The sequence below is a fragment of the Polypterus senegalus genome, chromosome 11, assembly GCF_016835505.1.
Source record: "Polypterus senegalus isolate Bchr_013 chromosome 11, ASM1683550v1, whole genome shotgun sequence".
In the NCBI taxonomy this organism is placed as follows: domain Eukaryota; kingdom Metazoa; phylum Chordata; class Cladistia; order Polypteriformes; family Polypteridae; genus Polypterus; species Polypterus senegalus.
Genome location: NC_053164.1, coordinates 43,130,344 through 43,154,406, shown reverse-complemented (window position 1 = coordinate 43,154,406; position 24,063 = coordinate 43,130,344). Strand labels below are relative to the sequence as shown.

The window sequence follows — 24,063 nt, the reverse complement described above, 5'->3', positions numbered from 1 at the left end:
GTACTGTAGAATACCCGTGGGACTGTGAATCCTTTGGCTTTTAAATAAAGCCTTAGAAGGGTGTTTTTTTCCAGCATTTGTGCTGAATGGAGTCATTGTTTTCCTTCATTCTCTGGCCATTTGATCATAGCATATATTTTCAAATAAGACACTGACTTTTGACAAATATTGGAGACTTTTTTGTTTTGATTGTAATTTATCTATTGTTATACTTTGAGCTACACTTCTGCAAGAAAATCTAATATATAAAGCAGAATGTCTGTTTGTGGGTTTGTCTGATATGCAGCTCTACACTGTTGAACCAATCTCTGCCAAATTTCTGTACAGATTCCTCGTGTGTGCAGGGGAGTACCAGAGGGTATGTTTTGTACTGAAATGTTTGTCTTTCGGGAGCTTTATTTAGTGACCACACCTGTGTTTTATTATGGGAAATGCCCCCTGGAAGACAATTTGGATTACTGAAATTTTAGTTTGGGATCAACATTTTTCCTCCTGGGGAATTAATTTATTGACTACACCTGCACTTTATTCAATCTTAGGCAGCATCACATTCCCCTGATAGTTTATTATATACAGTACCTTTAGAAAGTATTCAGACCCCTTCACTTTTACACAATTTCTTATGTTGCACCTTTATGCTGAAATCATTTAAATTCTTGTTTCCTCACATCAAGCAACACTCAATACCCCAGGATGACAAAGGAAAAGAACATTTTATCATTGCAGAACAGTTTAAATACCTCGGGGTAAACATCACCAGTAAACATAAAGCTCTTTATCAACAAAATTTCGTCGTCTGTATGGAAAAAATTAAACAAAACTTGCATAGATGGTCAACCCTTCATCTCACACTAGCTGGAAGAATTAACACTGTTAAGATGAATATTCTTCCTAAGCTCCTTTTTTTATTTCAAAACATACCAATATACATTAATAAATCGTTCTTTAAGCAATTAGATTCAACAATAACCTCATTTATTTGGAATTCTAAACATCCACGCATCAAAAGAGCGACCCTACAAAGACAAAAGGCAGAAGGTGGCATGGCTCTACCTAACTTCCAGTTTTATTACTGGGCGGCAAATATACAGTCGATAAGAACCTGGACACAAATAGAAGAACATACACAGGCATGGACCGCAATAGAAGTAAAATCCTGCAGTACTTCTTTGTATTCCTTGCTTTGTGCTCCAATAAACACATGTTATCGGCAATACACTAATAACCAAATTGTGCTCCACTCACTTAGAATCTGGAACCAATGTAGAAAGCATTTTAAGACGGAGAAGCTTCTTTCTGTGGCACCCCTGCAAAAGAACCACCTCTTTCAACCCTCACAAACATATGCAGTTTTAATATCTGGAAAAAATTTGGAATTAACTTGCTTAGAGATCTTTATATAGACAACGTCTTTGCATCCTATGAACAATTACATTCCAAATTTAACATTCCAGCTACAAATTTCTTTCACTATCTTCAAATCAGGAACTTTGTTAAACAGAACCTTCCAGATTTTCCTCATCTTGCACCCTCATCCACGCTGGAAAAATTATTGCTCAATTTCAAGGAGTTAGACTCCATCTCTACAATATATAAAATCCTTTTACAATCCCTTCCTTACAAAGATCCAAGAGGACACTGGGAAAATGACCTCTCAATTAATATATCAGAAAAGGAGTGGAAAGTAGCAATGCAGAGAATTCACTCAAGCTCCATATGCGCAAAGCATACAATTATACAACTCAAAATTATATATCGAGCACATCTGTCTCGACTAAAACTCTCAAAATGTTTCCAGGGCATGATCCAACCTGCGAACGTTGCAACCAAGCCCCAGCCTCACTAGGTCACATGTTCTGGGCCTGCTCCAAATTAACATTACTCTGGACAAAAATTTTTAATTACCTCTCAGACAGTCTTGGACTCACAATCCCTCCTAACCCATTAACAGCTGTGTTTGGGGTTCTTCCAGAGGGTCTTAAAGTGGAGAAGGACAAACAAATTGTGATTGCATTCACTACACTGTTGGCACGCAGACTTATTCTGATAAACTGGAAGAACCCAAACTCTCCTCTTTTAAGTCAGTGGGAAACTGATGTGTTATACTATTTGAAATTGGAGAAAATCAAATACTCAGTTAGAGGATCTGTGCAGACTTTTTTCAAAACATGGCAGGATCTAATCAGTAATATTTTGAAATGATTTTATAAAGCACAGAGAATTTGTTGATTTAGGTATTTTTAAAAGCCTTAAATTTTACACCGTTTGGCTTGCTCTCTCTCTCAAGGGTGGGGATGGATCTGTTCTTAGCATAATTCTTTTTTTTGTAAAAACTTGATTGCTATGTATTGATTGTAATAAAATTAATAAATAAATATATAAAAAAAAAAAGGAAAAGAACATTTTAGAATTTTTTCAGATCCATTAAAAATTCGGAACCGAAATATCCCATTGAAGCAAGCATTCAGAGCCTTTACTTATTACTTAGTTGAGGCAATAATTCCAGCCTGGAGTCTTCATGGGTTTGCACAACAAGCTTTGCACGCCTGGATTTACGGATTTTTCTACCATTATTCTCTGCAGATCCTGTCAAGGTCTGTCAGGATAGATGGAGACCATAAGTGGACAGATATTTTCAGGTCTTTCCAGAGATTGTCTCTGGGCTCTGGCTAGGCCACACAAAGGCATTGCCCTTGCATTTTGCTTACTGTCATTGTGCCTTCAGCCTAGTCTGAGGTCTGAGGTACTCTGGGACAGGATTTCATTAATGATATCTCTGTACTTTGCTCTGTTCAGCTTTCCCTCAGCCCTGACTAGTCTCTGAGTCCCTGCTGCTGAAAAACAACCCTACAGCATAGTATAATGCTGCCACAACCATGTTTCACTGTAAGAATGGTGTAACACAGGTAATGAGCAGTGCCTGGTTTAATCCCAGACCTGATGCTAATCTTGGTTTCACCAGACTAGAGAATCTTTTTTCTCCCAGTCTGATTCCTTTAGGTGCCTCTTTGTAAATTGTAAGTGGGCTTTCATGCATATTTTACTGTCTTACCAATCTGTCATAAAGAACAAAGTGATGTAGTGCTGCAGTATTGGTTGCCCTTCTGGAACTTTCTCCTCATCTCCACATAAGTTCTCTGGAGCTCAGCCACAGTAATCACCAGGATCTTGGTCGCCTCTCTTACCAAGGCTCTTCTCCTGATATTGCTCAGTTTGACCAGAATAATGGTTGTTTCAAATGTATTCCATTAAAGAATTATGGAGGCCACTATGCTCTTGAGAACGTTCAGTGCTGCAGAAATGTTTTTATAGTCTTCTGCAGATCTGTGCCTCAACAAAATCCTGTCTCTAAGCATTTCCTTCAGCCTTATGGCTTGGCTTTTGCTCCGATTCACATTGTCAACTGTGAGAGATTCTATGGACAGGTGTGTGAATTTCTTAATCATGTCCAATCAATTGACTTCACCACAGGTGGACTCTAAACAAAATGTCTCATTGATAATCAATAAAATGTGGTAGAGCCAATAATTGAACGTTTAATGTTAATGCTGAAAGTGTTTGCTTAATTTCTTTAGAATGTGAGTTTCTCATAGCTACATACAGTTGATAATGGAAGATTTTGTTTAACCCCTAAAGCTAACTTATAACAGAACTTACTTATCGCTCAGCTTTAGTGGAACTGCCATTATAGAATTTTAGTCAATCTCAGCTTAGCTAGAAACATAAATGTTTAATCTGACGTGTTTTCAGTGGGTTAATGACGGCATGCAGTATTCTGACCGTTCATGTTTCATGCCTGCTTGTTATAAGAGAAACTCAAAGTAACACAACGATGTATATAAGCCTGGAACAGAAACATTTATATGAACTTTTCTTTGTATCTATACATATAAAAGGCAAAGCCCTTACTGACTCATCACTTATTCTCCTACTTTCCATATAGGTGGGAAGCTGAAACTTCTCATGCTCATTCCTTGCAGTGTACTTACAAACGTTAGGTATGTTTCATGTCCTATTTTAACACCCAAGGGGGGGAAACGGGTGTACCCCCTAAATTGTATATATAAATAGGGGAAACCCCTCCTCACTATTTCTGTGACTTCCAGTATACGTAGAAAGCCCAAATTTCCCATGCTCATCCTTTATACTGTACTTGCAAACGTTAAGTATGTTTAATTTTGCGCCGTGCCCCATAACGAACTTTCGAAAATAACGTCTTGAGCATAGGAAAGGCACTATATAAATAAAATGTATTATTATTATTGTCTTCTTTTTGGCGGTTCTCACCATTATGCCATAGGGAACTTTCGAAACTGACCTCTCCTTTTGGAGGTTTCATTCCTTATGTGCACCAAGTACGTGGTTGCTTCTCACATGGCCAACTTGAGCAACTTTGCATGCTCAAGAGTAAGCTCAGAAGACAGCTTGGTCATTTTACAGCCCGAGGGCAGAACTGCAAACGTTGTTTACAAAGAGATCCTTACATCCTAAAAATGTGCATTTCTCATACACAACATTTACAATCATAAATTTAACTCTTTACAATCATCAAATACTAAAATAAGCCTATGACAATTACATTGACAATCATGTTTCTTAATTCTCCGCTGCTAAACGCGGGTATTTTGCTAGTTTTTATATATAAAACACTACTGTGGCTGTCTGTTTGTCTGTCCGGGATTTTAAATCACCTGTAGCTTGCAAACCGTTTGACCTATTGACCTGAAATTTGGTACACATATACTATGTGACATCTACTGTCCACTTTCATGGTGATGATTGACTTCCAAGGTTATTACTCTTTATGTTTTTATTTTATTTTATTGTAGAATCAACTCTTGGCAGCGGCCAGCAGGGCGGCCGTGCGGCGTATGCGTACAGGCGCTGTTGTCATCCCTAACACCGTCACTCCCCCTACCTCTTCATATCTTAAATCATTCTTGAGGCAGATTGAAAACTTAAGTGCCAGCTTAAGTGAAAAATTAAGGAAAACATACCAAGTTACGTTAATCGTTTTTAACGTAAAAAGATGCTGATGAAAGAAAAGAAGAAGCAGGCTGCTAGGGTGGAGGAAAAAAAGAGCTGCTCAGGAAGCAGCAAGCACATCAACCTCTGCGCAAACAAATGCTAAAGGTACAGAAAAAGAGGATGAAAACTAGGAATGCTCAAGTCAAGTGTATTCACTGCACGTTATCATGCAGTGTGTCGTTACTGGTTATAAATATTTCTTTGATTTTTTTAGTAAAACTTTTAAAATGACAACACTTGAACTATGGATTTATTTGCATGCATACATATCTACTAGTCATACTCAGTACCTGAACCCCATGAGAAAGCAGGAGCTACAGATATTTTGGAAATCAGATGAACGTCTACACAATGAGATGCACATGAGCGAAATTTCAAGTGTCACAGCAAAGGGTCTGAATACTTGTGTCAATGTGATAGTTCAGTTGGTAATTTTAATTTGCAAAAAATTCTAAAAATCATATTTTCACTTGGGTGGCACGGTGGCGCAGTGGTAGCGCTGCTGCCTCGCAGTTAGGAGACCCGGGTTCGCTTCCCCGGTCCTCCCTGCGTGGAGTTTGCATGTTCTCCCCGTGTCTGCGTGGGTTTCCTCCGGGCACTCCGGTTTCCTCCCACAGTCCAAAGACATGCTGGTTAGGTGGATTGGCGATTCTAAATTGTGTTTGTGTGTGTCCTGCGGTGGGTTGGCACCCTGCCCAGGATTGGTTCCTGCCTTGTGCCCTGTGTTGGCTGTGATTGGCTCCAGCAGACCCCCGTGACCCTGTATTTGAATTCAGCGGGTTAGAAAATGGATGGATATTTTCACTTTGTAATTCAGGGGTAGTGAGTGTTGCCTGATGTAGAGAAAACATGAATTTAAGTAATTTTAGCATAAGGCTGAAACATAAAATATGAAAAAATGGAAGAGGTCTGAATACACTATAAATAAATAATATATAAATATAAGTAACTGTATTTTTTTTCTGCCACCACTTTTGTCTTTTGCCAAGCAATCTCTTGCTACCAATATTGGCCTCACAACAGATGGTAAAAGGTGCCATCATTTTCTGAAAGCAAGTGTTGCTCTCTCTGTGTGGCGTACCCTTTACAGCATATATTTTTCTTTTAGCACTGCGCACTTGATGTCTGACAGTGTGTAAAGTAGTTAGCAGCTGCACTTATGATTTATGCAGAGTTCAGAATGCAGAAAGTAACAGCAATATAATATGACCCACATCTGAAACCAGAAAAAGCTACTGCATATTGTGGACGCTAGAGGCGCTGTTGCCCCGTTAAACCCACCAAACAGATGTCCAGGACACACGTGTAAAAGCACCAAGAAGATTTCTTCAATATTTTTCCTCAAATAAAGTGCAAAAAGCACCGCACACTCCACAGTTCTCCAATAATAATCAATAATACAATAATAATAAACAATCCTCCACTCCCAGCAGCTTCATCACCCAACCTCCCAACTCCGGCTCTCTTTGCTGGGTCTTGACCAGTCCTTTAAATAGGCCATGACCCGGAAGTACTCCTTCTCTTCTTCCGGGTCAATGCCACATCCTCACATGCCCACTGTGGGCTTCCGTCCTTGTGACTCTGAAGTACTTCTGGGTTGTAGTAACAATATAAGTCCCCAGGTTCTTTGTGAGTTCCCCCTGGCGGCACCCACAGCCCCCAACAGGGCTGAGGAAGCGGACTCCATGTCCCAGGATGCCCTGAGGGAATCCGGGGAACCATTGCCGTCCAGGGGAGCTGCCACCTAGCGTCCCGGGGAGGCAGTATCCAGAAAAGCCTGCGTTCCTCTATTCTTCTTGTTCCGTCCTTCACAATATATATGTGCATAATGTAAAACAGAACCCTATCTGTCTTAAAAGGGATGAACAGGTCCAAGAGTTTCAAAGAAAATGCAGAAGCCAGGACTCCATCTTGTTAGCTGTCTTCTGCACTTCATCCTTCACATGATGTTTCACTCTCTCCCCAGTTCCCACTTTCTGCTTTAGTTGGCTGCCAAAGAATCAGATGATGAGAAAGATAATGATAAGCTGATTAAGTGATTATAACTATGATCTCTGTGCTCCTCTGAACGGATATACAGAACTGGTTTTATGTCTTTTCAGATAAATGGTTTCACTGGTTCACTGGTTTGCAATTCCATTATGGAATGTGAACGAGTCTGTACAATTTGCAGACATACCAGTTGCATACCTAATTATTTTGGAAAGACTCCCGATATTTGTTTAAATATGATCCTGCTCCATGTCTGTTTAAAAGGCAGTATAGAGTGCATCAGACATTTAAAATCCTTCCTGCGGCATCAGGAAGACATGGACAGAAAAATCCTGAGTTTTTACATTCACGAGGCAGCTACTTGTGAAACCATTTACTTGTATTTATTATTTATCTACAGGTTACCAATTACAGAAATGCTTTCTCCTTGTTGATGTTTGAAAGTCTCCTGTTTTACTGGCTAATAGTCATGCAAGCCATTTAAACAAAAAAGTACGGAGCCTAAACTGGATTCCAAAGTTCAGGCTGATAAAGAATTAGAATCATTCTTTGAAATGGACAGAGACAAGCGAAATCCTGACCCTGTCCTGGCATTTTTGAATACCCTGACCTAGAATAATAAACAAACCATACATGCTTTAAAGTAAAACCTGTGATTATCGTAATCTGTTTCACACAAGAGCCATATAAAAGTGCCCACAAATACTACCATTAAAGAATTACTATAAATGCCTTAAGGAAGATCTACAGTAAATGGCACCCCAAATACAAGGTGTTAAACTCATTTGGACAGACATCAAACACAAAATGATTTTATGAAAACACCTCTAACACTGAACATTTATGAGTCCTTACTATTGATGCTGTTTGTAAGCACTCCATAGTAGAGACTAGACGTCATTGTGAGCCTTTTTTCAGAACATTCCAAGCAAAAACAATAGAAGTCTTTTCTTACTTTACATATTTAAATATATTGCATATTAATCAGTTTGACCATTTTAATTATGACAAATAAAAGGCAGCTTACTCCTGAGGAAAAAAATGAGAAGAGTTATCAAACAATCTCATCATTCAATATGACATCTTGGGCACTTTCACCAAGAGCTTTAAAAAATCCTGAAGGAACTATGTTATCTTTAGACATAAAAATCTCATATAAAATGTGTGAAAAACTATACACTATGGGGTCTTCTTTAAGCATCCATATTCGAGACGCATTTTATTCAATATACTGTAGGATTGTAGGGAGTGTAGGCCTGGTGCAACAGCATAAAGTACAAGGCAGGAACCAATGGAGAAGCTGTGTGTTAAATCACACACCCACACTCTTCCACTTGAGGCCAATTTACAGTCAAAAGTCTAGCTAGCTAGCAAGCAGGTCTTGAGGTGTATTAGGAAATTAGAGAACCTGGAGAAAACCACCAAACGGATACAAGGATAGCATACAAATCTCAGTGTAGACAGCAGTTCAGACAGTATATAATGTAATGTTGAAAGCAGATCAGCAGATGATTGAGGATACTATAAACTGTAGCCATGCCATTGTTCAATTTGCATTAACATCTACTGATCTGTGGGTGAGTTTCTTTAAATCAGTAAAGGAAAACGTGAACCAAAAATGATTTTTTTATATGCTACTTACTCCAAGTGGTTGTAGTGATGGCCAAAAAAAAAATTCAATCTCATGTTTTCATGGAGAATGAAAATAACAACGTTTCTGATAGAATGGAAATCTATGCTAAAAAACTCTGCAAAACTGGAAACAATACCAAAAATTTTCATGAAAAAAATCTCATGTTGGCCACCGTTACAAACCACATGGAGTAAGTAAATAAAAAACAATTCTGGGGGGAGTATTCCTTTCATGTTTAGCAACAAAAGCATTACAGTCTACAAAAATAGTATTGTAAACTTCGACAGAGGTTTTGAACTATACAGTACAATGAAAGGCATTTATACAATTATTATTCTTAAAAACAAAATTTCAAAGTGTTACAACCCTTTTGTCTTAGTACTCTTTATTAAAATTGTAACATAACATTCTCAAAACTGCATAACCTAATTCAGGGCTATGATGGACAGTGCCTACCAAAGCACCAAAATTTATAAAAGCTAAAGGTATTCAAGCTGCAGCTTTACAATGGTATGAAAACTCATATCTGCTTTTTTTACTTTTGAAAAGATTTGTAGAGTTTAGGTGGGGGCTGAATTTAATTTAGTTTTGATAAGTTTGACTTTATTGTATGGAATGTTACTTGTTTTTAATAAATTCAATAAAAAAAAAAAGATCTGTAGAGTTTAGGAAAAAAAAAATCACAAAATAAGGGATCCCATCCAAGCCAAAGTTTTACATCTGGGCATGAAGCCACCCAGTTTGGAAACTATGTGCTCAGATCAGATTTTTGTATTGCAAATGATTTTTTTCCACATCATTCTCTGTTCAGCATTCAATTAGTGTCATCAAGTGGTTCCGAAAGGAAACCGATATTTAAAACGATGGTTAATACAGCCATACTGAGGTGGTATCATGATTACTTTCATTTTGGGAGGATTCAGGTACAATTCAGGGATCAGCAAAATGGTTTCGCAAAAGATGAAATTTGAAAAAAAAAAATAAATAAAACTTAACCAATTGCTTGAAAAACATGCATAATTCAGTATCATTACAATAATGTTTGTAAAATAACAGAAAAGTATTTTCAGCCTTTCAACAGCACTTTATATGTATAATTTGTACCATATTCCCCTCATCTGTTTTAGAATCTTTGTAAAAAAGCTCTCCTCAAGCACTTGCCGATAATCCTCAGTTCAGTGCACTGTTACAGAAACAATCTGTCAGACCTAATTATTGACACTTAATTTTTGTGTTCCTGTCAAATGTGTGGCCACCCTGAGTTACTGCCTGCTGGCCAAAGTACTCTGCAGCCTTCTAGTCTTGTTGCATTAAATGTTCCAAGACAGTGCATCCTAATAAAAATGAAAAGCTCTGTCCCATTTGTTGAATGTTGAATGCTTGTAGTGTGTTTGGCTGGGCCGATTTGTTTTCTCCAGTATCACACCGGCGGATTTTTTTTTTTATTGTCTGTTTCCTGGCCATCTGACCATAACACACTGGACAACAAAGATTTTGCTTCCCGAGCCCTTTAATCTGTATCTTATGGGTTTTGTCCTGCTGATCACAAAAATTGTTTTTAAATTTTCCTATCACATACTGTTTTTTGCACACACATATTTTTGTGATTTCCTCTTGTTTCAGAAGTATGCATATACAGTACAATAATTACATCTGGAACACCTATAGTAATCTAAAGTAGTAGCACTGTGCTACCAGGAATGCAGCTTAGATAGACAAAGTCCTGTGAATGGTACATCTCTTCATTACATTAAAAAGATCCAGCAACTCTGTAAGTAAAAAATGCGGCACATACAGTAATCCCTCGCTACTTCGCGGTTCACTTTTCGTGGATTCACGACTTCGCGGTTCACTTTTCGTGGATTCACGACTTTGCGGGTTTTTAAATATAGTAGTGGTATTTCCTAGTCTAAGAACAATAAAACACATTCGGTGACTAAGTGCATTGTAACACGGGCTGTGACCTCTTATATCTTTGAAAGATGCTGAGAAATTAGTTCACGCATTTGTTTTCAGTCGACTAGATTACTGTAACGCACTCCTCTCAGGACTACCCAAAAAAGACATAAATCGTTTGCAACTAGTGCAGAATGCAGCTGCTAGAATCCTAACTAGGAAAAGAAAATCCGAACACATCTCTCCAGTTTTGATGTCACTACACTGGTTACCTGTGTCATTCAGGATTGACTTTAAAATTCTGCTTATGGTTTATAAAGCCTTAAATAATCTCGCTCCATCTTATATATCAGAATGTCTGACACCTTATATTCCAAATCGTAACCTCAGATCCTCAAATGAGTGTCTCCTTAGAATTCCAAGAACAAACCTTAAAAGAAGTGGTGAGGTGGCCTTCTGCTGCTATGCACCTAAAATCTGGAATAGCCTGCCAATAGGAATTCGCCAGGCTGATACAGTAGAGCAATTTAAAACACTGCTGAAAACACATTACTTTAACATGGCCTTTTTATAACTTCACTGTAATTACAATCCTGATACTCTGTATGTTCAATTCTTCATAATAACTATTCATGGTGGCTCTAAAATTTCGTACTGACCCCTACTCTCTCTTCTGTTTCTTTGCCTGCGCCACCTCCACCTACTCAAAGCTTCATGATGCTCCAACAATGATGGATGGATTAAAAGGCAGAAGTCTACGTGACCATCATCATCAAGTCCTTCCGTGAGAACCCTAAATCCAAAGAGCACTGTTTCATTTATGTTAGGTAGAATGCCCAGAGGGGACTGGGCGGTCTCATGGTCTGGAATCCCTACAGATTTTATTTTTTTCTCCAGCCGTCTGGAGTTTTTTTTTGTTTTTTTGGTGCCCCCTGGCCATTGGACCTTACTCTTATTCTATGTTAATTAATGTTGACTTATTTTGTTTTCTTATTGTCTCTTTTATTTTTCTATTCTTTATTATGTAAAGCAATTTGAGCTACTGTTTGTATGAAAATGTGCTATATAAATAAATGTTGTTGTTGTTGTTGTTGTGATTGGTACATGAGAGGGAGACGACAAATCACAGCTTCCCACTTTCTAATCAGGCCCGTGATTGGTGCTTTGACTGATGCCCAGATCCCAAAGCACCTCCCCTTGTCTCTCTGTCGGGGCCATTTTGCTTCAAGCTTTCTTGCCGAGCGGTTTACTTTACACTGTACTGGTGTGATTTTTTTGTGGTTTCTTTGTGTTGAACTTCGCTTCAATTTTCACCCCCTGCAATGGCTTCCAAACGTGCTCCTTCTTCCAAGGCTGGTGCTGAGCCTAAACGCCAACGAAGAATGATGACGATCGCTGAGAAGGTGAAACTTCTGGATATGTTGAAGAAAGGGAGAATGTTCGCGGCTGTGGGTGCAGACTGGCTAAGGATCTGCAAGAGCGGTCACAGGAATGGGACGATGATATGGTTCGATCGATCCAATTTTGCAACAAGGTCGACGACGTCATGACCGCCTACAAGCTGCTCTTCGACCGGAAAAAGGAGCAGCGGCAGCAGCTGCCGATCACAATGTTTTTGCAGCCTCGCACAAAAGAGCCAGTTCCTACTACTACTACTACGGAAACCGTGGAAGAGGTGCCCCAGGAAATGGCACCGCCGTCTGAAGAAACGTAAAATACAGTCATCGGCTGCGCAGTAAAAGTCATCATCACCTTTATCGTCATCATTTTTACTGCACAGCATATTCATCACCATCATCACGTCATATATAGGTACGTGTACTTCGCTATACAGTAAATGTAAACTTATCTACCAATTTCAGATTGCTTAACAGTTGTCCCTGTTATTAATAGAGTAAAGGGTGGGTTGTAAACAGTACAGGGAGGGTTTAAAAACGTCCAAATACACGTTAAATTATTAAATAAATATGGTGTCCCTAATTCGCGGAAATTCAGTTATTGCGGCCGGCCTTGGAACCTATCTCCCGCGATAAACGAGGGATTACTGTAAACCACTTGTCAACCAAACAAAGATAATTTTACCTACTCTTCATATAAAACTTAAACTGAAGGAAAATGTTGTGAAAGTGATAAACAAGAAAGGTGAATGATTTTGACATCTAAAACAGATGTTTAAATGAATAACTTATTCCAAGTGTGGTGGACTGCCAGGACACCTCCACACTGGGAGGACCAATGGAGCATGCATGGCCAGAGAGTTACCATATATACTCACTTATAAGTTGGGTATTGAAATCCAAAAAATCGATCATAAAATCAGACCCCAACTTATACGCCCGTTCAAAAATACGACAGTTAATTTTTTTTTCTTTTACATCTTCTTGCTTCCTCCAATCTCGCATCAGTTTCTCAGATGCATCAAATTTTGTTGCAGCAACGCAGTTACCAATTTCTTTCGCCCCTTCAACAACGTTTAATTTAAAACCAGCTTCATATTTTCTTCTGATCGAACGCTCCATCATAGATAAGGGATGCTCTTATGATAAAGGTGTATGAGGGTGTGAGATACAAAAAACACAAAAGTGCAAATGTCGCTTCGGAATAATTTGGGTATTACCGTGTGGTCACGTGGGCACAATACATAGAAGAAAAAGGAATTGTGCTCCATGGTTACTCTCTCAGGTGGGCGTTAGCATATCATATTCTCTTGGACTAACAGTGTAAGTTTTCCGCATTCGACTAATACATCCGACATTATAAAATACCAGAAATTATATGGAAAAATAAAGTCCCAACTTATCCGCAGGATAACTTATCAGTGAGTATATACGGTACCTTCCCTGGAGTGCTAGATGTTAGCCCTCTTGGGTTGCAGCGGTGCCTAGGACTCCCGCTGGCCTCCATGGGAGTCTTTTGGGGTCCGTGGGCACCGCTAGGGGGTGCTGCAGCAACTGCTGAGCCCTCATGGGCAGTTCTTCCACCACACCCGGAAGTGCTGCCGGAAGTAGATCATTAAACACCTGGAGCACTTCCGGGTGCCTTATATAAGGGGCCAGCTGACACTACGCAGTGACCCAGAGTCAGGAGAAGGGAGACAAAGCTTGCTGAGAAGGAGTGGAGGAGTATGGGGAGAGAAGAAGAGGTTGTGTGGTATTGTGCCTTATTGAACTGTCCTTGGGACTGTGTTTGAGTTGTGGGAATGGGGAAGGTGTTGCCCACAAGGGGGAAAAAGAAAATAAAACCAGTGTGTTTTCAAAAGTGTGCCTCCTGCATCTGTCTGTGACGGGTTGGGTGGCTGGTACACCCCCTGCTGGTGCCACATAAGATTAAGGAAGACATTTTTGTTGGCCCACAAATCAGACACGTCATCAATAATAAGCAGTTCGAAGACCTGCTAGTCATGCCAGAGGAAATCGCAAAGTAGCCATTCAAGGATGTTGCTGAGAATTTTCGTGGTAACTACAGAGCACACCCAGCTGGCTGACGTTATGCTTCTGGCATACAAAACAGAGTGCAAAGTGCAACATGTAACTAAAAATGAATTTTCTGCATTCATACCTGGACATCTTTCCTGCTAATCTTGGTGCAGTCACTGATGAACATGATGAAAGGTTTCAACAGGACATTGCAACAATAAAAAAGCTGCATCAGGACAAGTGGAATGCAACGATGCTAGTCAAGTATTATTGGACACTGAAGCGCTAAACATTCATATGTTAAGAACAAATGAAAATCAGAAGCAAAACATTTTCAGCTCAGCTGTACTAATGTTTCAGCATCATTGAGTAATTAAACACATTACATCAAAAGGAGTGAATTTCATGTTTCTTCAACTTTCTATGTGATACAGTGAATCTGAAATGATATTGCTGTTCAGCTTGAAGGTTTCTATCATAAATCACAAATATTTTTCAGGAAGCAAAAATTTGAAAGTATTTGTTGTCCAATGAAATTGCACTCTAACCTTTGCCGCTGTAATTATTAGAGACTTAAAAACTACCTACAGATAACTGAAACTTAATATATGCTTAATTTTGTTAGGAACACTTATTTACATTTTTAATAATTTTTTTCTTATCTTTATCACTTGTAATTTCTTTTTATGTACTTTTTTCAGCACTTCAGAAAGACAATGGCGAAAGCACGGGAAAAAACAAAAAAAAAACAAAACTTCAGCGAATGTGAAATAGAGCCCAGGAAAAATGTTTTATTTGGTAACTTAGGAAGTGGCATTAGCAACAAAAGGAAATTGATGGAGTGGCATAGCGCGGCGGACGCAGTCAAGAGTGCTGGTGCAGAAAATTAAACTGTGACCGAATTAAAAAAGAAGTGGTCTAACATCACAGTTGCTGTGAAAAGGAGAGTTGCAGCTCATCGTCTGAATGTTAGCTCCACTGGAGGAGGTACTGAACTCCCAGAGCTCATGCCGTTTGAGCAGCGAGTTGCAGCAAGTATTGGCGACACACTCATTTCTGCCATTTTACCACGGGGGGGGAGGGGAGATTCTGACATCACTGCAGGTGCCAGTGAGTTTTTATTTCTTTTTTTGATTACCATGATCCATACTTGTGTAAATAATTTGCATGAGTAATAAGACAATCAACCAGGTATTAATTACTGTTTATTTACTTCTAGACAATAGTACAAAAGCTGACTGCAACGCTGAGGACATGGTTCTGGGCGATGATGGTACTGCTTCTGTGCCAACCACGTTTTTGGGCGCTGGCTGCTCACACACTCCTGCCTCAGAAACTGGTGGCCGATAATCTGGCCATGTGCTGACTGATGCAGCTCTAGAATCTCAAAATGCATTGGTGGATGCGGTGAGAGATGTAGCCAATGAACTACGAAATATCAAGGCAGTATTGTGTGACATTAACCAAAAATTAAATGAATTTGTGAAAAAATAAATGATGCATCTGCTTACCTGTTTTTACATTCTGTTAATTACATTCATTCGACATTGTAATGCTGTCTGGTGTGGCTGATCATTTGGTGGTCCAGGATCAGGTTCATCATACTGCATCTCTTCAGGTACCAGCAAGTTACGAATGAGTGCCATATTATGTAGAATGCTACATGCTTGCATGATGCGACACACTTTCTGTGGACTATAGAGCAGCATTCCACCAGTCTTATCCAGGAAGCACCAACTGTCACTTGAATAATCGTATTATATGGTTACATCATACAGATAACGTACAACTGTAACCAAAAAGGTAATAAATGTCTTACTGAGAAGCCAGCCATCACGCACAGCACCATTTTCAAGTTTGTTCCCCACACTACTATGTCTCAGGCTGAATGAATCATGAGTTGAGCCAGGCCGTCTCGCAACATTAGTTAGGCACATTTACACATCACTGATGATTTGCACATTAATAGAGTGAAAATGCTTTCTATTTACATAAACAAATTCATTCTGTGAAGGTGCCTTTATGGCAATGTGTGTGCAATCGACCACTCTGATTACATTGGGAAAACCGGACATTGCTGCAAATTGCACTTTGATGTTTGCCTGTTCAACCGTAGTGTACAGATATCTTATGTATCTGCTTGACAAGTGGATAATACCAGCCCATACAGCTGGCATGGCACGACTCAGTGATGACTGAGAATTACCGGATCGGTCAGCCAGTTCACGTTGAAAAGCTCCTGTGGCTAAAAACACAAGAGTGGACAAAACTTGCAAAGGAGCAGAATTCCTCAAAGTCTGCCTTTGTAAAGCCGGCACCAGTTCAGCACACAGCTCTAAGAGGATCGCTCTTGGAAATCTAAACCGACTTAGAAGCCAGTCATCATCACGTGCCAAGAAATCAGTATGATCTCAGAATATGCGTTCTCTTATAATCCTTCCATTTGCGAGGTCCTCTAGCAACGGTAAAGCAGCCAAGCCAATGGAATAGTTTGGCCATTCTGTGCACCATTATATTGTTACATGTTGAGTACAATCAGGTGCCTTAAATTTATGAACGATATGCAGTTAATTTCAGTGTATTTGATAAAGCCGCCATCGTGGATGTGGATCTAAGAATAGGTTAACCACACAGGAACAGTAGCACTGCTTTGACACTGGGTGCTGCCAGTCTGCAAAACTGAGCGGAGAACTTGCGTACAACAGGGTATGAGGTACCGTGGAAAAGTACCTGGCTTTACGCCAAGTGTAGGTTTTATACATCGCTATTTGAACGTAGAAAAGTTGTTAGGCAACATTTTTGTGCGTACGCACCGTTTATACATGAGGCCCCAGGACTGGAGTTGGAGACCACTGGTGTAGACCTTAACAAAATGTCTAAAATCTCATACACTTACCAGTCTGTGATTAGGTACTTTTTCACTTCTTCCCCCTTCCCTCTTACATATGTATCCTCAGGCAATTAGACAGAGTAAAAAATCAGACAGGAGTTAAGTTATACATTTCCAGTAATTATGTATTATTGACAAAAATGTCCCAAAATGGGGAAGCGGAATACTATATGAATACCAAACCATAACCTTACAGCCTAAGTAGCAGTGCATCTTGTGTTCATAGGTGGCTCTCGGCATTTCTTCAGTCTCGCTTGCTTTGTTATCACATACCCTTTAAGTATTGAAACAGGCCACATACCAGTCTCAATATGACTGCTAAAATAGAGTTGTCTTCATCATGGTCCTCTCTTCATGGTCAGATGGTGGGAGAGAGAGATGTAAAGGCAAGGTGACCAACTTTATACCATTTTTAAACCAATAGGGCATTGCCATACAGAATGGCCTCTGATGTAAAATCATAAAAGGCCACACTTTAGACCAACAGAATTAAATTTCCAGTCCTTTCCTAACCAGTTACCAATGAAAGCACTCAGATACAACTCATCCCCCAGTTGCTTTGTTTAGTCAGTTTATGGCCTTCCTGCAGTGAATGGCTTGCCCAGTCGCCATTGCCAAGCTGGTCTGATGCTTTATCCCCCTCACCATAAATTTCACATCGCGAGCCAGTCGTAAAGAATGGAGGGGGAGTTGGTTGGGTAAACATCAATGCCCCGCTATTCTCATAAATGAAGTAAAACATGCTCCCGAAACACAATTGTTTTGTCTACTTTGCAAATAAAGACACAGAAAATATTTAGCAACGTATATGCCTGAAATCACTTTTGTTAATATAGAAATGGAATATTTGCTAAGTGTTGACAGAGTATATTAAGAAAATTAATAAAACATCAGCAGAATTACAATGAAGGTCCTAAGACAAACACCAGTGAGATTTTGTTTTTTTATTATTGAACCCTAAATATTGAAACGTTGAATTAAAGGATGCAACAAACATGCCAAGGTAGTTCCTCTTTCTTTCTTTTAATAAACTGTTTGAATATTAAATGCAATACATGTAATACTACTGTGAAACATAACTACTGCACCCAAATATAAATTTTTTGTTTAACAGTTTTGCGTAACAGAAAAAAGTATATAGCAAGACAAAAGAACTATGGAACAAAGCCCTTCACCTGAAGTTAAGGTTACCCCAATGACTTTAATGCGATGGCACTTTTCACACATCTTGCCATTTGCTAAACATAACTAATAACCTATTTTAATTCCCACAAATATGGGAATGTCCCAGTTTTCAAAACCTCTCCTGCACAGAAAGACATGACAGAGAGATATATAACTGGGCAGCCTTCATACTAACCCGTTGCATGCAGTCAATCAAAGAAGGAAAAAAAAAACAACAACACAGAAAGCAACAAGTAAGTAACAAATCAGAAGAGCAATCAGCTTATGGGTGCATACGGCAAAGGGAGGTGGTGAACAGGATGGATGGCACTGCCGAAAACAGACACCTTCAGCACTGATTGGATGCATTCTGTGTCAGTCATTTGTATACATTTTGTTACCATGAATGGTTTAAAATAGAATTGCATACAACTATCAAAGTAACCAACTTTGCTAAGAAGGGAGTAACGGCTTTCATTTTTCTTTTCCTGTATATATTTGGACTATTTTTATGCAGTTTTGCTCACTATTTCATGCCTGGATTTTCTGCCATGTTCAAAAGCGCATCCTCCTCACCCTTACCCCCCAAAACCAAGTGCTGCTGCTTGCTTTGGGGCATCTTAAATGATAATGGTCCTTATTTTACTTTCAAGCTCTGAAAGGCTTGAAAGGAACCCCAAAAGCAGTATTTTTTAAAAAAAAAAGGGAGTTACAGCTTGGATGTGTTTAAATCATGGCCAAGAAAAATAAAGATAAATTGGGGAAAAAACACACAAACTGAGAAATGAAGCCAGAAGTGTTACACAGTAAGCAATGGCATTTTATATTCTGCTTTAAACATCTTTAGAATAACTTATTATATTGTTTTTTTCTGATTTAAAATATGTAATTTTTTTTTTAAGAAAAAGCAAAATGAATCTGAGAATGCTATTAATTCATCATTAAAAATACATGATACTGGAAACGAAAATAAAAAATTTGATTAATAGAAAATCTGCTCTAAAATTTAAAGCCACGACTAACAGGATATGCCTCATTTAAACCATTCTGTCAAAAAAATCAATGATTTCAGCTCCCATAATCTAAACAAACAACAGTAAGACATCTCATATGTACAGGTGTGTATTCATTTTGCATGGTGAAATGTCTAACTCAATGCCAAATTATGAAGCAATCCAGAAATTCTGCAGTTACTATCTACGCCCAACAGGATGCAATGGTTATCTAAAAGGAGCATTTATCAACAATTACCCCCCAACCCAGTTTTCCTATTTTTCTAACAATCATTCAGCTTTAGTACAAAAAGAAATTGAATAACAATCTGAAATTTGTACATTTTGAAAACTTTAAATATGAATTATAGAAAGATTAAAAACAGCAAACAAACCCTGTAACGTTTAACTAAAAATCAGACATGCATTTTAGGACAAGGTGACTGGTAGCATAATTAGTAAGTAAGAAATCACTTTGTAAACTAAAGTGTGATTGGTTTAATTTTGAAGTGGGGCTTAGAAAAATAAAGCAGTCTGATTTCCAGCACATGGTGTGCATACAAAGTGTTATGGGGAGGTGGGAGGGAAGCATGTACTGTCATAGGTCTAGGAATCAACAGTCAGTTTTACCAATCACTTGAAAACAGGGTCAAACGCAGGACACCTGTAGCTTTTCATCTTCTTCAAGGCTTTTTTGAACTCCCTGCTGCCCTTGTCCCATTTGTGGATCCCAGTTATAAGATACTGCTTATCTGCTTTGCGCCCCATGATGAGGTAGGTGCTACTCAGGTTTTCCAGCTGCTGACATGGACATTCAGCTCCATTTTTCAGGTGAAGGACTAGCTTCTTGAGGTCCTTCTTTTTCACTGGGCCCACCTTCAGGAGTTTCTTCCTCTTTTGCAAGACAACCCTGCGATCCATATTTTCCCGCTTCACCTCCTTGATCTTCGTTTTGATGGCTAAGCAAACAAAAAAAAAAAAACATAAAAAAAACCATTAACAACACAGGTATATTCTGAAAGAACTGTGCTGATTATTCAAAATTGAAAACCATTTTTCTCCATCACGTAACTTTTTTTGTAAAACATTTATTAGCCGTCAGGTAGGTTTTATTGTTTTCACGCTATAGTTAAACATCAGTAATAATTTGTTTGAATTTCAAAAAAAACATAAAAAGAACCATTAACAACACAAGTATATTTTGATAGAGCTGTGTTGATGTCAAAATTGAAAACCATTTTTCCTCATCACGAAAGTTTTTTTGTAAAACATTTATTAGCCGTCAGTTGAAGGTTTTTATTGTTTTCACGCTATAATTGAACATTAGTAATGATAATTTGTTTGAATTTCATTTTTTCTAATATTAAAATCAAAATCTGGAACAGTTATTAAGTACAATTAGCACTGTTGTTTCAATTGTGAGGAACTGAAAGTTCTTCACATCTTACTGGCTCAGCAGTCATGGCATACAAGATGCCAATGTTTTCTCTGTGAGTGGGACAGCAGAGCCAAGAATTCCCATTGGGTACAGAAGGAATGGCCAGACAGGAAGAAAAAGGCTACAGTTTGGTGCCAAAAACATCATCAGACCTAAAGTGCTGCTACCAACACTTCATATTAAGCTTCGTTTAATGAAGAAGTTTGTCAAAGCCCTGTCAAAAGATGGAGCCTGTGTAATGTATTTGTGTTGAAAGTTTCCAGATTTGTCCGAGTCTAAATTGAAATAGGGCATTTTTGCTGGATCTGTTATTAGAAAACTGTATTTCTGACTCAGAATGTCTTGGTGAAATGAACAACCTGGAATGAGAAACTTGAAGAAGAAGTAGTTTCTAAGTTTTAGGTTTAGGTTAGGTAACAATAAAGAAGCACACTATAAAAAATAAAAAAAAAAACTGAATAAATTATTACTTAAGTTTAATGAATTGGGTTGCAGCACTTTTTATATTTGCATTTGGAATTTTTTCCTGAAAATCTTGAATCAGTGAATGAAGATCAAGGTGAAAGATTCCATTATGTTATTAAGGACAAGGAAAAAAATTTACGAAGGGCGATGTGAAGTCAGTATCAGGATGGCCTACTGTTGGATGATATCATTTATGGATGGAGAAATCACACAGAAAGTCTTTGGCATCAAAGCTGATTCCAGACAAAGGGTAATTGACATTTGTAAGTAGAATAAGTGCAAAAGAGTTGGAAAAATTAAAAAGGTGCAAGTTTTAAAAACTAGATAGTCAAACGCATGCTCACGCATGGTGTCAAATTAGAAGGGTCATTTTGCCGAGTAGTGTAAAGTCCTGTTCTTTTTATGAATTGCAACTTAGCATGTTATCCACTTTTTCTAAAAATGTGATGGATCTTTGGAGACAGCAATAGCTGTGTCATACCTATACTTGGTGTCAATTTTATTTTCTGCCATGTTGCCTTATATGGGTAAACCTTTTAGTACACAATACCACAAATAACTCGAGGTGTAAACAGATCGGTTCAAGATACGAGGAAAAACTTTGTGCATGCAAAAATGGCTAAACCTATTTTCACAACACAACAAATAACTCAAGATATAAATAGACCGGTTTGAGATATGTGAAAAACTGCTCATGCAAAAATAGAAAAACTGATTTTCACATAATTTTACATGTGTGTTGCTGCTGGTCCAACTCAAAATACAGACTATATGTCATATCAGAGAGAGGGGGTCAACCCAAAAACCAGCACCAACATGGGGACTACAATTCCTATCAGGCAGTAGGAGTGGGCTGGGGCTGATGGGAGAGTGCCTTCAGCATGAACAAAGTTTTGTAGTGACCATCTCATTAAAAAACCACAGCATGTAAGTATAGCATGTTTTTCTCGACTAATTTGGATGACTATTTTATTGTCTCACTGGATTATGACATTTGTTTAGTTGTATGTCTTTTTATCGCATTGCAGGTTATATTTTCCAAAAGAAATTTTTCTCCACTTATTTATTCCCAGGCTATTCCAGGTACTTTGGCTAGTGATTCTATAAAGCTATATTATATAAGAAGAACACACTATAAGGTTTAATGAGAACAGGCAATTCAGTCCATCACAAATCTTTATTCATCTTAACTTGATTAAAGCCCCAGAGTGTTAGTACCTACTACACTGCTTAATAAATTATTCTATGACAATACATTTCCAGTGTTTTCTATTTCAACAAATACTCGTACAGACACTCCTCACTTCAACAACTGTGCTGACTTATAACCAGCTCTCCAACCATTTATATAGTATGCTGAACAAAAACATATGGATAATGTTTAGAGAAAACAAAAAAATCAACAATATGATAAAAAATTTGTCATAGACAAATAAAAGCGCTAATAAACCATATAATTAAATACCAATTTTCATTATCTGCTAGGCTTGGATTCTCATTACGAAACCTGCATACACTATGGACCTCCAGGACTGGATTTTTAGTACCTCTGCCCTAGGATGTATGCCCCTCCACAAGTTTAGTGTCATCTGCAAACCTAACCAGTTATTGTTTGTATTTTTATCAGGTTGAATTATAAAAATTAAAAAGAGAAGCCATCCCAATACTGATTTATGAACAGTAACGCTGAATTCTGAAAAACCTCCCTTGATCCCAACTCCTTGTTTTCTATGTTTAACGTGATTTAACTCTACATACAGTGTAAAGAATTTATAAAAGCAGATGTGTGGGGCAGGGGTGAATTAAAAGCAGTAAATGGCTTATTTAGAAAAATCCATTTCCAAGACTTCTCCAAGCAATTTGCTTATAGAACATCTTATTTGCAGTAATAAGGACAAGAATTAATGTGCATATGTGCCTAATTATATGAATGGGTATTAAGTTTCTACTCACAGTATGAACAAACATTCAGGCGTGCTGTAAAAGATATATAAATATATATATATATATAAATATATATATAAATATATATGGTTTATGAAAATGCTATCAGAAGTGGTTGTTTTATTCATTATTTGATTGTTTCTTCTGGAGCAGTTTCAGCCTCTGTTTAAACACAAATTGGACCTCTGATCTCCTTAAAGACTATTTTGTTTTGTTTTTTGTTACCTTTTCTGAAAAAAATAATAGCTCAGCAACTTCTAAAATGAAGGCTTCTGTTTTGGAAAACCCTTGAGACAGTTAAGACAGATCAGATTCTATGTCTGTTTTAGTCTTTATCACTGATGACTTTCAGAACACACACCCATTGCAGCAAAATGGCAAATTCTTAAACCCCCCAGCCCATCACTTAAATATACTCTCTTGCCTGGCCACAAAACCTCCATTGTAGGCACGTCTTGAGTGAAGAAGGGTCGGCTGTCAGCCTCCTTCACTCCAGTGCCTGTTCCAGAGGTTCAGACTGCATTCAGTTGCCCAGCGTCGTGCCTTTCACAAGCAGCTCTTTGACGGCTGCAGTGAGCCCTTGAGTGACAGCTCACAAAGTCGGCCCCCCCCCCACCCAAAATGGCTAATCTACTGAAAAGCTGTATTATGTGCCAAAGTGGGACTTGACGCAAAAAAAACAAAAAAAAAGTGCTGAGTAGTGCAAAATGTGGAATCCTAACCTTTGCTGTATATGGTGTCTTTCAAATAAGTAAATTATTTCAAATAGCTGGCCAGGCTTAAATAAACATATTAATTTTTTGTGTGTTTTAATGGAGCATCCCTCAGTCATCTTATCAAGCACCTGGCGTACAACATGAAAAGGACTTTTTAGAAAAGGTCTGCCTGCAACACAATTAGTGGAGCTTCTCCTGCTTATATCACTTGGGAGTTCTCCTTGTTCTTCCGTTGACTTTCGTAGGTGCTTGCTGTTTACATTTACATTACATTTATTTGTCCGATGTCTTTATCCAAGGCAACTTACAACATTTATGATACAACTAGGCTGACCTGCCTTTTAAGGCGACCGACTTTTAAGTTGACCACTTCTTAAGGCAATTCAATATGTAGATCAATTTGATATTTTATACAAACTCATTAATTTGGTTATATTGCATTTGAGCGGTATTACTTTAATACTTGTAGTTTCTGTTATTTTTGTGATG

General features: G+C 38.3%; 1 protein-coding gene across 1 annotated transcript in view; it reads right to left on the bottom strand.

Moving 5' to 3' along the window:
• Positions 1 to 17,858: 17,858 nt before the first annotated feature.
• LOC120538892 (secreted frizzled-related protein 1-like) overlaps positions 17,859 to 24,063 on the bottom strand; it is a 76,229-nt gene continuing 70,024 nt past the window's right edge. The window contains exon 3 of the mRNA XM_039768476.1: positions 17,859 to 19,970. Coding sequence (XP_039624410.1) covers positions 19,645 to 19,970 — 326 coding nt within the window. The 3' untranslated portion in view covers positions 17,859 to 19,644. The remainder of the gene's footprint in view (positions 19,971 to 24,063) is intronic.